This window comes from Lithobates pipiens, unplaced genomic scaffold, assembly GCF_037356315.1.
Source record: "Lithobates pipiens isolate NorthernLeopardFrog02 unplaced genomic scaffold, aLitPip1_a1.2 Scaffold_22, whole genome shotgun sequence".
Taxonomy (NCBI): Eukaryota; Metazoa; Chordata; class Amphibia; order Anura; family Ranidae; genus Lithobates; species Lithobates pipiens.
This window is the reverse complement of record NW_027507784.1, coordinates 261313797-261329168: the sequence shown is the minus strand read 5'-3', so window position 1 is coordinate 261329168 and position 15372 is coordinate 261313797. Positions and strand designations below refer to the sequence as shown.

The 15372-nt window shown below is 43.6% G+C and overlaps 1 protein-coding gene across 2 annotated transcripts in view; it reads right to left on the bottom strand.

Annotated features, from left to right (window-relative positions):
- Window positions 1–447: 447 nt before the first annotated feature.
- OTOA (otoancorin) overlaps window positions 448–15372 on the bottom strand; it is a 187691-nt gene continuing 172766 nt past the window's right edge. For both annotated transcript variants that reach the window (XM_077449009.1, XM_077449010.1), the window contains 4 exons: window positions 12877–13013; window positions 12244–12341; window positions 3578–3779; window positions 448–1066 (listed from right to left, as the gene is read on the bottom strand). In XM_077449009.1, the coding sequence (XP_077305135.1) occupies window positions 1002–1066; window positions 3578–3779; window positions 12244–12341; window positions 12877–13013 (502 nt within the window). In that variant the 3' untranslated portion in view covers window positions 448–1001. The remainder of the gene's footprint in view (window positions 1067–3577; window positions 3780–12243; window positions 12342–12876; window positions 13014–15372) is intronic.

The following is a 15372-nucleotide window of genomic DNA, read 5'->3' as shown; positions in this document are numbered from 1 at the left end:
GACAAAATTGGTGACAGGGAAGGAACCTACAGTTGATTGACAGCCTCAGCTCTGCTCCTGTGCTTAGGAGGGGGGTGTGTCCCTTCCCTCCAATCAACTACCAGAACTCTCCTCACTGAGCTCTGCAGAGTGTTCAGCTCTCCACCCCATTTTTTCTGAATCCTCAGACATTTATATTTCAGCACTTTTAACAGATGTAGAGAAGAAAAGGCTGCAGATAGACAGGTACAACGTATGTAGGAGGATTTGTTTAATCTCTGTGTATTACCTGAGGGCAGTCTCTTCACTGGGTATATGTGAAGGTTTACACCCACTTTAAGCTTTATGCTGCATCTAAACTAAAATGAGAAAAGAGCAACAGACTGCAAAAGGGTAAATGTAGAACCTAAAAATGTTTTTTCTATTCTTATTTTATAATGTCAGCATTAATGGATTGTCCACCAAATATTCTTCTGCATAGGTTTTATTCAATGCAGAAAGTTTGGAGTTCAAGTGATACCCTATTGGTAAATTTGAGTCACTATCGACACAAGCTGTCGGTATAACTGAGATACCTTCGTTTATACATTTCTAAAAAAAATTGGCTCTGAAACTCAAATATTTAGACACAGAGCTACAAAGAGGGGCAATGAATGAAAAAAAATAATAAAACTGTTAATTACTTGTTAAAAATATTATCCATAGCAGTCTTTAGAAAATGGCATCCAAATTGGTGAATAAGAACATCGTGATCAAAACAAACACCTCACTTTATTATAATGCCAGCACCAAATCAGATAATAAACATTGGGCACTGCCACTTCCGGTGATCAGAGCAGTGCATTTAGCCACCATACTGTGCAATATGGGCCTTCACCTTAGGCAAAGGACTTGTGGATCTCTCAGATTTGTCCTTAAGCATGTATGAACAAATCTTATAAATATCCAATCTACGTATATGATAAGCTGTAGATTTGGCGCCATCATTTTCTACAGGAATATTACACCTCATCCATTAGCATTCATGAACAAATCAAATGACTGATAACTGCTAAAATGATGATATAACCAGTTGTCAGGGCAGCACCTGTGAGAGATACAAAAAAAGACGATTTTAGTTATTTTTATATTTCTCAATAAAACAGATCAAAGAGACTAGCTTAAAGTGGTAGTAATGTTTTTTTTTTTTTTTTTACTTGTACATACGGCCCAGGGGTGGACTGACAACTCATGGGGTCCCCGGGCAATAGGAGATTATGGGGCCCCCAGGAAATAAGAGATTATGTGGCCACATAGTATACACACACACACAATATACACAGACATGTTTCTATTGGCTGAGAAGGTACTGGAGAGGTGGGGCAGCTATAATCTCAGGAATTTTAGACCAAAAGGATGTCGGTAAGGGATATTTCAGAGACAGATGTAAAAAAAAAACACAGATTTTTACATACTGTCCCTGGTTTTACTGAGGCTGGTAACCCTGATGAAGCCCCCTAGTGGCCCAGGGCCCTCTGGCAGTGCCCGAGTGGCTGAATGGTCAGTCCGCCCCTGCCTACGGGTAAGCCTATCCTAAGGCCTTCCTATAGGTATGAATATCTCCTAAACTTGCACGGTTTAGGAGATATTCACACTGCATGCAGTTGGTGACATCAGCAGCGCATGCGCTCTGAAGGGACAGCATACCCAAAACTGTCCCTTCAGAGCTTCGTGCTATGGCCGTGACTCCCATACGCATGTGTGGGAGTGACGTCATCACTGCTTGGCCAATCACACACAGCAGCTGCCCACAAACCTGGAAGAAAGACGGGGTGAAGATGGAAGCCCTGTCCGTGGTGACAGAGCGTCGTTGGAGTGCTTTGTTCTAAGGTAAGCATTTTATAATGTGCTAGTATGCGATTCATATTAGCACATTATGCCATTGTCTGGCAGAGTTTTTTTCTTAAAAAATCTGAGGTTTACTACCGCTTTAAGTAATTGTTGAGTTATTGCCATGCAACAAGTCAAAGTAAAGTATTACATTTTCATACGCTTCAACTGTACTGTTTTGGCTAGTACAGTGCTAACTTTTTTAACATATGCACCGATTCCCAGGGCATGTAGTGGTTTGTACGGGTCTTTACCAAATGTACCTCCCTGCCCTGCTGCCTAGCTTAGCACAGAGCTAGGCCATTCTTTCAGTCTTGCCTTACCAGTCACACTGGCATCCGTACCCCTTTGATATCATTACACTTGCAGTGCATGGCAATTTTAGCAGTGCATGGCAATTTTTTTTAAGGGGCGAAGGCTGTGGACTCTGCTCACCAAAGCTCCCACTTACTTTAGAGTTCCCAGCATTCCCCCTTAAATCCAAGTTCTCAAAGCCCCCCTTAAATTAGAGTCCACAGAGCACCCCTTAAATCTGAGTACCCCTTACCATAGTGTACTCACTCGCTCAGAGAGGCAGGGGAGAGAAGGGAAGGAGGGGGGAGACTTCAGTCACAGACATTGGATGGTGAGCTCACTCGCCCGAGAAAGGAGGCTCAGGCTTCGACACCTTCCATCCACAATGTATTCGCTGGCTGCTGACCTTCAAATTTCTAGCTCACCCATCCCTTTCCTGAGGCACAGAACGCCAAGGATTGGAGTGTGGGTGGGCAGACAGACGGGTAAGGGTGGGTGGAGGAGGAGCAGATTGAGCCATCTCTCCTGTCCCATCCATGTATAGGGGTGGGGCCCCTGCACACACCTATGTATTTGTTTGTGGTGCTCAGTTACTTGTGGAACTGTAGTTCATTCTGTATAACGTGTCCAGGTTTCAGGCGGTCTGAAACCTGGACACACGATTCGATCCCAGACAAGTCGCAACCCTAGTCTGCCAATGAACATAACCACAGAGGAACCGCTGAGGTCAGATGAGAAGATTGTCACTAAGAGCCAGGCAGTGAAGGAATCTCTGGGTGATGCGAGTATGATCTGCCTTTCCTAGCATAGTCTGGAGCCTATCTGAGTTCTGAGGGGGTGCTAATGTTAAATCTGATTAGGGGGGCATCTGAGGTCTGAAGGGGTTGCTGATATTAGCGCTCATGATGGTGCTGATCTAATGCCTGAAAAGAGGGTTGATCTGATGTCTGAAGGGGTGCTGATATGAGGTCTGAAGTGGGTGCCGAGGTGGTCTGATGGGGAAATGATCTGAGGTCTGAAGGGATAGCTTGTAGAAGGGGGGGCTGATCTAAGGCCTGAAGCTGTAACCCTAACCCCTGCGATCTATATGGTACATTGATTATATCTTAGTTCTGATCGCTGGGTTCTGTAAGCTGTGCTGTACATTACATACTCCTGGCCAAAATCTTTATGTTTATGTCACGCAAGGTGAACCTATTTTACTCCTCGATATGTTGAAGGGTATGAGTTCTTATTGCATCCTTGTTCTGGGTAAGAAACGTAAAAATATATTTCACTCCCATCCACTCCATTCCCGTGTTAATTTATAAACTTAGAGCGCAAAATATTGAGAGAAGGAATTGAAGTAAGAGATTGAAAATGATATTCAGGAAACACATGAGTTTTTTCAGAAATGTAGATAACAATATCTAAAGGTACTTTGGCCTATGCTTACCAATCGATACAGAAGTTAGACTGGTGGCTGTGGTTGTACTTTTTGTTGTCGGTGATTGTGTCCTGTTGCTGCTTATCCTGATGCCCTCTAGTGCTTGATTCAGGGCTTGCAGCTGAGAGGCATTGAGCTTTGCACGCTGGGATTCTGTAACCATCGCTCCATTTTCAGGTCCAAGATTAGATATGTGCTCTGCTGAGAGCTCCTTAAAAACACAGTATGTATTAGCTCTTTGTTTCCATTTTTTTGTGCAAGTATTAATTGTCGTTAACTATGAATCTGCATTCACTATACATATATTGCAATGCAATAATAAAACTTTTTTCATAGTGCAGTAAACACTGAAATGCTATGTATGGTAATTTTGGTAATTTTGAGTAGCCCAGTAAGCATGTTCCATGTCAGGGAATGGAGTGTTTCCAGTGTACAATCATAGGTGTTCTTTTTACATACACAAGTGATAAAACTAAACAGAGTGCACTGTACAGTGCTGGTAATACACCTTTTAATAAATAATGTAATAAAATCACCTTGATCAGGGCATATAACCAGGAGAAGCTTCTCCCAAGGTACCCAGGTCACATCTGCAGTTGCTGAATCTACTCTGACTAGCCAGCTGGGAAAGGATGAGATGGAAGCAGGGGTGGAACCCTATGGAGCAAAGGCTGAATTGGACCATGGAGAAGGTCACTGGAACTTGTCCCAAAACAACAGCTAAAAATGGGGACCAAAGCTATTTCCTGGATGTGAGAAGAGTACCTGTACATGTTTTGGGCCATGCCACTTCATCAGAATGGAGGATTGAGGTACACTAATTGTTTAAATATACTAGTAGGGACTCGGATATTGCTGCCATTCAGAATGCAGCATGGAGAAATCAAAGCGAGGCTCTCTTTACAACGAGGCCAGCAAACAAGAAACTGCCATTGTCAGAAAATAACCAACCCCATGTAATGCAGCGTACACACACGATTGAATTGTCCGGTGGAATTGGTCCGGCAAACAATCCGGCAAACAATCCGCCGGACTTTATAACCAACGGACTTGGCCACACACGGACGCTCCGAAAGTCTGCCAATTTCTAACGCGATGACGTACAGCACGTACGACGGGACTAGAAAAAGGAAGTTCAGCACAGTGGTGTAGTGGTTAGCACTCTCACCTAGCAGTAAGAAGGGTCGCTGGTTCAAATCCCAACCACGACACTACCTGCCTGGAGTTTGCATGTTCTCCCTGTGCCTGCGTGGGTTTCCTCCGGGTACTCTGGTTTCCTCCCACACTCCAAAGACAAGTAGGTAGGTTAATTGGCTTCTGTCCAAAAATTGGCCCTAGTATATGGATTGTGGGCTCCTTGAGGGTAGGGACTGATGTAAGTGTGCAATGTACAGGGATAGGGATAATTGTAGACACTCACTCAGGTTGAACTGGATGGACTGATGTCTTTATTCAACCTAACTAACTATGAAACTATGAAAAGCCAGTAGCCAATAGCTTCTTTCTCGTACTTGCTTCAGGGCATGTGTCATTCTTAGTCCGCTGGAATAGCACACCGACAAACGGATTGAAAGCCAAGTCCGGCAGACAAATTTTGAGTCAAAACTACTTTCTAAGTCCGCCAGAACTTTACGATGAAAAAGTCAGCTGGAGCCCACACACGATCAAATTTTCCGGCGTACTGTGGTCCGGTGGACAATTCGATCGTGTGTGCGTGGCATAAGGGGCAGGCGCATGTATACACTGAGCCACCAGATCTCACAGTTTCTTAGAGAAAGCAAGTGGCTTCACTATAAAGCAGTAGGAAAAGGGGAAACAGGCACTCACATCTCTCCTACTAGCTTTGTCTATTGAAAGAGAAGTTATGATACAAAGGAGCCTATTTATAAAGTAGGGAATCTGACATTCAGCAAGCATACTGCAGAAGAATTTTCCAGGTCCTCAAGTATCAATTGACAGTGATTGATTCACCATCAGAGAATGTTTGGTAAAAGCCACATGCACTGGTTTACAAGAAGCACATATGTTTTTTTTTCCATTTATATATATTTAGCTTTTATTCTTTATGCATACACCGATCAGCCATAACATTAGAATGACCCACCTAATATTGAGTAAGTCCCTGTTTTGATACCAAAACAAACCCTTTTTCTTCCAAAACAGCCTTGACCCATCACGCCATGGATTCTAATAGTCCTCTGCAGGTATGCTGTGGTATCTGGCAGTAACAGATCCTTTAAAGAGGAAGTAAACCCTGATGAGTTTACTTCCTCTTTCATTCCCTGCAAAGGCAAAGCATAATGGACTACTATGCATCGCATAGTAGTCCATTATGTGTCACTTACCTGACACAGGAGCCAGCGAAGTCGCCGCTGTCCCCTGTAGTCCGCCGCATCCATCTTCTTGTTGGGGTCTCGCAGCTCCGCCACTGTAATTCGGCATAGCCGCGATGACGTCACTCCCGCGCATGCGCACGGGAGCCGACACGCGCGGCAGCTCCGTCGTTGAGAATGCCGCGCTCAGTGCGCCTGCGTGCCGCTGTCTACGGCGCATGCGCCGTAGACAGCGGTGCCTGTTTTCGGGCAAATATCTCCTAAACCATATAGGTTTAGGAGATATTTCTTGGACCTACAGGTAAGCCTTAATCTAGGCTTACCTGTAGGTCAAAGTGGTTTGTAAGGGTTTACAACCACTTTAAGTCCTGTAAGTTGCGAGGTGGGGCCTTCATGGCTCTGACTTGCTTTTCCAGCACATCACAAGGATTCTTGATGGATTGAGATCTGAAGAAATTCAAGGCCATGTCAACACCTTGAACTTATTGTTGAGTTCCTTAAATCATTCTTGAACCCTTTTTGTAGTGTGGTGAATGAATGAATGAATGAATGACTTGTATAGTGCTACCTATACTAACTGAATCGCCTCAGGGCGCATTATACTGCTGAAAGAGGCCACTGCCATCAAAGAATATCGTTTCCATGAAGAGATGTACTTGGTCAGCAACAATGTTTGGGTAGGTGGTCTGTGTCTCCGTAACATCCACATGAATGGCAGCACCAAGATTTCCCAGCAGAACATTGCTTAAAGCATCAGACTGATCTAGCCTGCTTGCCTTCTTCTCATACTGCATCGTAGTGCCATCTCTTCCCCAGGCAGGCGATGCACACGCACCCTGCCATGCATATGATGTAAAAGTAAACATGATTCATCACATCAGGCCACCTTCTTCTACTGCTCAGATCTCTAGTTCTGATGGTCAGTGCCCACTGTAGGCGCTTTTGGCTGTGGACACGGGTCAGCATGGGCATGCTGACCGGTCTGTGGCTACGCAGTATCATATACATCCTTTTTTTTCTGCATTCAACACATCAACATGTTTACTTGCTGCCTAATATATCCTGCCGACTTTCAGATGTCATTGTAATGAGATAATCAATGTTATCCATTTCACTTGGCAGTGATCATAAAGTTATGGCTGATCGTTGTATATAAATTATATTCTTTTGAAAAAGTATTCACACCCCTTGACATTTTCCACATTTTGTCATGTTACAACCAAAAACATAAATGTATTTTATTGGGCTTTTAAGTGATAGACCAACACAAAGTGGCACCTAATTGTGAAGTGGAAGGAAAATGATTAATGGGTTTAGAACTTTTTTACAAATAAATATGTGAAAAGTGTGGCATGCATTTTGTATTCTTTGTAGAAGCACCTTTTGTTGCAATTAAAGCTGCAAGTCTTTTTGGGGATGTCTCTACCAGCTTTACACATCTATAGAGTGACATTTTTGGCCATTTTTCTTTGCAAAATAGATCAAGCTCTGTCAGATTGGACTGAGAGCATCTGTGAACAGCAATTTTCAAGTCTTGCCACAGATTCTTAATTGGATTTAGGTCTGGACTTTGACTGGGCCATTCTAACACATGAATGCTTTGCTCTAAACCATTCCATTGTAGCTCTGGGAGTCGTTGTCCTGCTGGAAGGTGAACCTCCGCCCCAGTCTCAAGTCTTTTGCAGACTCTAAACAGGTTTTCTTCTAATCCCATGTACACACACGACCGGACTTGGAAGACAAGGTCCGATGGTCTTCCCGACTGACTTTTCAGCGGAGTTCCGACTGACTTTCCAAATGAACGGACTTGGCCACACACAATCACACCAAAGTCCGACGGATTCGAAAATGATGACTTACGACCGGACTAGAATAAGGAAGTTCATAGCCAGTAGCCAATAGCTGCCCTAGCGTCGGTTTTCGTCCGTCGGACTAGCATAAAGACTAACTGATTTTTTGACCGGATTTGAGTCCGTTGGAAAGATTTGAAACATGCTTTAAATCTAAAGTCCGTCTGATTTTTAGACAGCAAAGGTCCGATGAAGCCTACACACGATCGAATTGTCCGGCAGATTCGTTCCATCGGACCTTTGCGGTCGAAAAGTCCGGTCATGTGTACACGGAATAAGACTGCCCTGTATTTGGCTCCATCTTCCCATCAACTCTGACCAGTTTCCCCGTTCCTGCTGAAGAAAAACATCCCCACAATGTGATGCTGCCACCACCATGTTTCACAGTGGGGATGGTGTGTTCAGGGTGATGTGCAGTGTTAGTTTTCTACCACACATAGCGCTTTGCTTTTAGGCCAAAAAAGATCAATTCTGATGTCATCTGACCAGAGCACCTTCTTCCACAAGTTTGCTGTGTCCCCCACATGGCTTCTCGCAAACTGCAAACGGGACTCCTTATGTCTTTTAGAAATGGCTTAGTTTCTTGTCACACTTCCATAAAGGCCAGATTTGTGGAGTGTACAACTTATGCCGCGTACACACGACCGGACTTTCAGAAAAGGTCAGACGGTTTTCCCGACGGACTTTTGACGGAGTTACGACAGACTTCCGAACGAACGGACTTGCGCACACACAAACGGACTAAAGTCCGCTCGAAAGTCCGCTCGAAAGTCCGCTCGAAAGTCCATTCGTTTTGAATGTGATGACGTGCGACAGGACTAGAAAAGGAAGTTCAATGGCCAGTAGCCAATAGCTGCCCTTGCGTCGTATTTGGTCATTCGGACTAGCATACAGACAAACGGTTTTCCCAATAGGAATGGAGTCCGTTGGACAGATTTGAAACATGTTCTATTTCTAGGTCCATCTGAATTTTTTAAAGAAAAACGATTGGACTATCCCTCTACACGATCGAACTATCCGGTCGTGTGTATGCAGCTTAATAGTTGTACTGTGGACAGATTGTCCCACCTGAGTGGTGGATCGCTGCAGCTTCTCCAGAGTTACCATGGGCCTCTTGGCTACTTCTCTGATGAAAGCTCACCTTGCCCCGGCATGTCGGTTTAGGTGGATAGCCATGTCTTGGTAGGTTTGTAGTTGTGTCATACTCTTTCCATTTTCAGGTGATGGATTGAACAGTGCTCTGTGGGATGTTCAAAGCTAGGGATATTTTTTTATAACCTAACCCTGCTTTAAACTTCTCCACAACTTTAACTGACCTGTCTGGTATTTTCCTTGGTCTTCATGATGCTGTTTGTTCACTAAGGTTCTCTAAAAAACCTCTGAGGGCTTCACAGAACAGCTGTATATATACTGAAATTAAATGACACACAGGTGGACTCTATTTACTAATTAGGTGACTTCTGAAGGCAATTGGTTCCACTAGATTTTAGTTAGGGGTATCAGAGTAAAGGGGGGCTCAATATACATGCACGGCACGCTTTTCAGATATTTATTTGTAAAAAAAATTGAAAATCATTTATCATTCTTCTTCCACTTCACAATTATGTGCCACTTTGTGTTGGGCTATCACATAAAATCCCAATAACATACTTTATATTTTTGGTTGAAACATGACAAAATGTTTAAAATTTCAAGGGCTGTGAATACTTTTTCAAGGCACTGTATATTTACTTTCACAATTATTAATGGTATTTTAATTCATATTAATCTATTATGTGAGTTGTGTGTGGGCAGGGCCTACTTGCCCTGCATGCAGGGGTACCTTTCATACAAAGGGTTCTCATCAATGCTCGGGTCGAGGCGAAGACCGCGGTCCTGTGAAGAATCCAACATTAAGGCAGTTCCCAGACTTGAGGAGCTTTTGCTGTGTGCAGCAGTAAAATACTGAGTTCCTCTGAAAAGTGACATCCCATGTCACTACACAGGGTATCTGATGTATATGTTACATTAGGAGGGACGTGCTGAGCCTACGTCCAGTCCACCAGCCCAGTGTACCTCTGTTACTTCACTCCCAGTAACAGAAAGGGGTCGCGCCAAGCACATAGCACAAACGTGAGTACTCATTAACTTCTTCCTTCCCGTACCTCTTGACCAGGCCTGGGATCTACAGTTGCTACTGGATACCAACCACTAAGGAGGGAGATATAGCATCAACCCCCTCACTACCAGAGCACCTCTCACCTTACCAGATACCACGACAAATGACTGGTTGCTTGGCGTCTTGAACTTGTGCTTGGTTACTCTTAGCAACCACGCTCATTCCCCTTGTATTGCAGAGTTAACCCTTTTTATAGTGGTGCTGCTTCATATCGCTTTGTGCTTTACAGAACCTGGTCCATTCGATGCGCCAAGACCTGCATGCACCCCTTTGAATAACTTAAGCCAAGGCTTAAGTTAATGTAAATTTACTGTTGATACTTCAACATTACAGTCCAATAGAGCTACTATATGCCATGTTTTATGCCAACTATATGTTTTACTTACTTAATGATCACTTGTAATATGTGATTTGTATTTTTAGTGGTCAATTGTTATTGCTGTATGTTTATCCACTGAATGGAATATATTGGTCTTCTTGGTGTACTCATGATTACCCTCATGCAACTTACCATTGATTTTCCAATAAATTTAAATGTTTTACACCTGCCTGCTTCATTCAAAGTCCCAACCCCCAGTCATCCTAATTGCTACAGTCCAATTGAAATAAGTCCAATGCCTAACCCTAACTACAAGTGTGTCTGCCCAGGCATACCTCCATTAAGTGATAGTCCATGCTGCTATTCTCCATGGCTTGGATGTCCTATAGGAACCCTGGAACCTTCAGCAGACTGCAAGGCTGCAATCCCAGTACTGAGTTGAGAGCGTGAACAGAACCGACCACGAGTTCTGGAACTCATCTTTCCCTCTTTTTATACAACAGATGGTCTGCTGGGACCAAAAAGCCCAGGAACTGAGCACACATAACTTAAAGAGGAGTTCCACCCTCCCCTTTAAAAATTAAAAGTCAGCAACTACACATAAGGTAGCTGCGGACTTTTAACATTAGGATGTTTACCTGTCCTGGAGTCCAACGTTGTCGGCACCGCAGCCGATGTTTGCAATGGCTGGTCGGATGCTGCACCCGCCATTGCTGCTAAGGGAACCCAGCAGTGTAGCCTTTCTGCTTCACGGCCGGATCCCTACTGTGCAAGCATGAAGCGAGCTGAGCTCACTCACTGGTCCAGCAGAAGGGGAGGGAGAAGGGAGGACGATCGAGCTGATGACATACTTTGCCGTGGCCTGGTCTCCCGGAAGTGGGAAACAGGCACCCACCCCCCCCCCCCCCCGAAAAGGTGCGAAATATGGCACCGGAGGGGGGGGGAGAATCAGATAAGTGGATGTTCGACTTTTGAGTGGAACTCCGCTTTAACCCTTTCCCCCAGCCTGGGCCAACCGCTAACTCCCTGAGCCGCCATTGCTGGTAAGGGAACCCAGCAGTGTAGCCTTTCTGCTTCATGGCTGGGTCCCTACAGCGCAAGCTCACTCACTGGTCCAGCAGAAGGGGAGGGAGGAGGAGGGGGACCGAGCTGCTGACATACTTTGCCGTGGCCTGGTCTCCCGGAAGTGGGGGCAGGGTACCTGTAAAAAACAGGTACCCAATCCCCCCCGAAAAGGTGCCAAATGTGGCACTGGAGGGGGGGTGAATCAGATAAGCGGATTTTCCACTTTTGGATGGAACTCCACTTTAACCCTTTCCCCCAGCCTGGGCCAACCGCTAACGAAATGAGCCTGCATTGACACAACCTGCTTACATGTGATTCTATGTATTATAACTTCAGCTGGTAAAGCTAGTAGGAGAGCTGTCAATGGCCGTTTCCTCTATTCCTGCTACTGTAATGGGTGTGTTTGGTTTCCCTAAGCTGTCTCCCACATGCACTTGTTGTCATGGGATTGTACAACTCTACAACCACCCCAATGCCACGACAACAATAACAAATATTAGCTCTATGTTCCTCGCGTTGGTTCTTTCATACTGCTGTGAGGAACTGACAGGTCGGGTTCACGTATGGGCTCGTGTCTGGGGTCTGGTGTGTTTCTCTTCACCGGTTCAGGTCTGAATTTTTGCCTGAATTCGCAGCTGAACTGGACCCAAAGACTCACAGGACCCTTCTACAATCCAGACAGCAGCCACTCTATACTTGTCTGAAACGGCTCCATTGAGAGACAGTCACACTCGCCTGTCATGCGAATTGGATGTGGAAAACCCTCATCCAATTCACGTATATGTGAACCCAGCCACTATGTCTCTGGATTTCTGGACTGAACTTATATAGTGTATTTAACAAAACAGAAAAAAATAGCAAAAGAGATAAGAGAATTTAATTGTCAGGGTTTACATACACTGAAAAAAACACCCCAAGAAAGAAACAAAAAAAAACCATTTATTTGTTACCTTAAATGTCTGGTCTGGTATAAGTGAAATGGCTGTAGGTTGGATATAAGGCATTAACCTCGGATCAATGGTCTTGAAATCTTGTACGCTTAATGCAGCTTTAAAAGATGAATAAACAATAAATAATTATTAGCTGTCATCAGCTAAATGTGAACCACATATGCATATATTAGCCCTGACCTCACAAAGTGTACTCTCATTTATTGCAATAACAGCAGGTGCAATTTACTGACAAAGTACCACCAACATATAACTAAAACAAAATCTTGTTTTCAATCGTTGAAAGTGGAGAGGTCTGTTTTTATTGCGGTCTGTGCCCCCTGTCCATTTGTCCCATTTACCATTATCACCAAACCAGAAAGTGAAAGAAAATCACAAACTTTGGACTGTTACCATAACAGGAATAGAGGGGAAATCTTTCAATGGGGACACTAGTTCTGGTAACATTGGTGACAACCAGGGATTTTGGAGAGTTTTCCTCTCACTTCTTGCTTTAGCTATGGGACAGGAAAAAGAAAATCTGCACAATAGGACAAATATGGCAAAGAAAACCTGCTGTAAAAATCACTTTTTCCAATAATATTACAGTATATTAGCTGGAGGTAATATACCTTTCATAGTCAGAAAAATTACCTGCAATGCAGCCTATATCATTCAAAATGAAATGGCTCCACAATTCCACTTTTCCATAGATCATCTCTGCCTGTTTTTTGAACACTTGCAAAATGTTTGGGCTGCAAGGAAAGGATCCTAGCCTTGAAATAACAGATCTGGAAATAAGGACAGATCATACAATTTGTGAAACCAATTAGAGTTTAAGTCCATCTATCACTTAAAACCCTTGTTGTCATTGGACAAAGGGCCACTTGGGCTACACCTCTCTATAGAAGACCACTCTGCTCCAGTTAAAGTGGGAGTAAATTTTCATACATGAATTTTAATATAGGTAAGCCTATAATAAGGCTTACCTATAGGTACTGTAAATATCTCCTAAACATGCATAATTTAGGAGATATTTACTGTACATGCAGCCAGTGACATCACTGGCGTATTCGCTCTGAAGGAAAGGCCACCTGGGCCGTCCCTTTAGAGCTCTGTGCCCTAAACAGCGGCTCTGCAAGTGCAGGAGTGAGGTCATCGCCATTCTGGGCACTCACACAGCTGGAGTCCACGAACCCAGAAGGAAGACGGGTGAAGATGAAAGCCCTGTCAGCGGTGACAGCTCGCGACTGAAAGGGCTTTGTTCTAAGGTAAGTTTCACATAATGTGCTAGTATATGATGCACATTACAACTTTGCGTTGCAGGTTAAAAAAAAAAAATTTTGCCGGCGGTGTAATACCGCTTTAAAGCGGAGTTCCGGTGAAATTTATTTCTTTTTTTTTATCCTAGTATTATTGTTAACGAAATTTAAATAAGAGTATACAATGATCTTAATAGATTATTCAAAGATATGAAATCCTTACTGTAATATTGCAATCCTCCATTTGTGGCTGTTTCCATTATTAACGTGGGCATGTGAAGCCCAATCGAGATTGTTTCCTGGAATATGCATTGAGAGGTGCATGCTGGGTAACCAGCATGCACCTCTCGATCTCGCACGTGCGCGATTAAATGGTGGCCATAGCGCTGATTGTTTGTACTGCCCACAGACTACTAGGAACATAGGCGAGGGAGGAAGTCTCAAGGAGCTGCGCGGACCAGGAAGTGGCAGATTACGAGGACTACATAGCAACAGGGCGTTTAGGGTATGTATAAAAAAATATTTTCCTCCAAATGTTTGTTTATAGGTTTAAAGGAAACATTTTTTTTAGGGTGTAACTCCTCTTTAATTTTACATTTTTTATCCAATTTATTTATGTTTACATGTAAAAGAGATGAACGTGATGTAAAAATTGTTATCGCTGCCCTTTTTTTGTCATCTTAGAAAGTTGTCATTTATCCAGGTCATGGTATTTTTTGTTTTTTGGGTTTACATATACCAGCAATAGACAGAAGAGATATGGTGGAGACAAGCAAGTAAAGCGATAAAATTTAGGTGCAAAAAAAGGCATTTAGTACCAAAGAGTGAAGCAAAGGTGACCAAATAGGCATATCTTTGCCTACTATGCATACGCATGTACACCCTCTACCAATCAAGCCCCAAATGTGCCTGCACTGGGACTTACATTGCAGTCTGCTATTGGCTGTGACTAGATGGTGAGCCCTCTCCCTCTGCTGAATGGTGTAGAAAAATGTAGAATATGCAAATGTTTGAAAATTAAATAAAGTTGGTAAGGGATAAAAATTCCAATATAGGTTAAGTCTGCTGTCATTAAAAAAATGGAACAAGTTCCCCCACAATCAGGGTTTTTAGGCAGCAGAAAACAATAATAAATGCATATCAGGGTAACATGAGTAATATTTTAATATTTATTACCATGAGAAAATAGCAACATGGCAGGAGGGAAAGGCCACTCATTGTCTATTATCACATGAGGAAGGACTCAGGAACCTCTAGCTCTCGGATGATTGGGTGACTCCATATAATTGAGTCAATGACTGCGTCTGTTACCTTTCCCGGGCTAGGTTTCTGGTCACAGTCCCCCCCTTCCCCATTTGGGAACCCTTGTACCAATCTTATTCAGTCAGGTGTGACTCACTATATTGTCCGGCTGCCAACGTCCGCACCCACTCCCTATACCCATGGGTGGTGAGGTATGTGTGTGACCTCCCGCGAGCCACGCCTCTGGACCTTTGACCTTTCCATCCTGGCAGTTGGTGATATTTTTGGATTTGGTAACACTCTTGATACGTGAAGGGAAATCGAGGCACCATCCCGAGGGTGAACTCCACTAAAAGGACCTTATTTATTTTATCTCCTTGGACGTGCAGTATTGGACCATTTCTCTGAAGAAGACCCCTTGATTGGGTTGAAACGCGTTAGAACTATACCTCTACTGTTGTTATATTGTACAGTGTCATTTATAGTTGTGTCTGCTTGTGCACATCCATTGTTATTATTGTACTCTGTATATAGGAGTCTCTTTTAACTGTTCAGGTGGAGCTTATGTTTTTACCTCTGTGCCATGTTGCTATTTTCTCATGGTAATAAATATTAAAATATTACTCATGTTACCCGGATATGCATT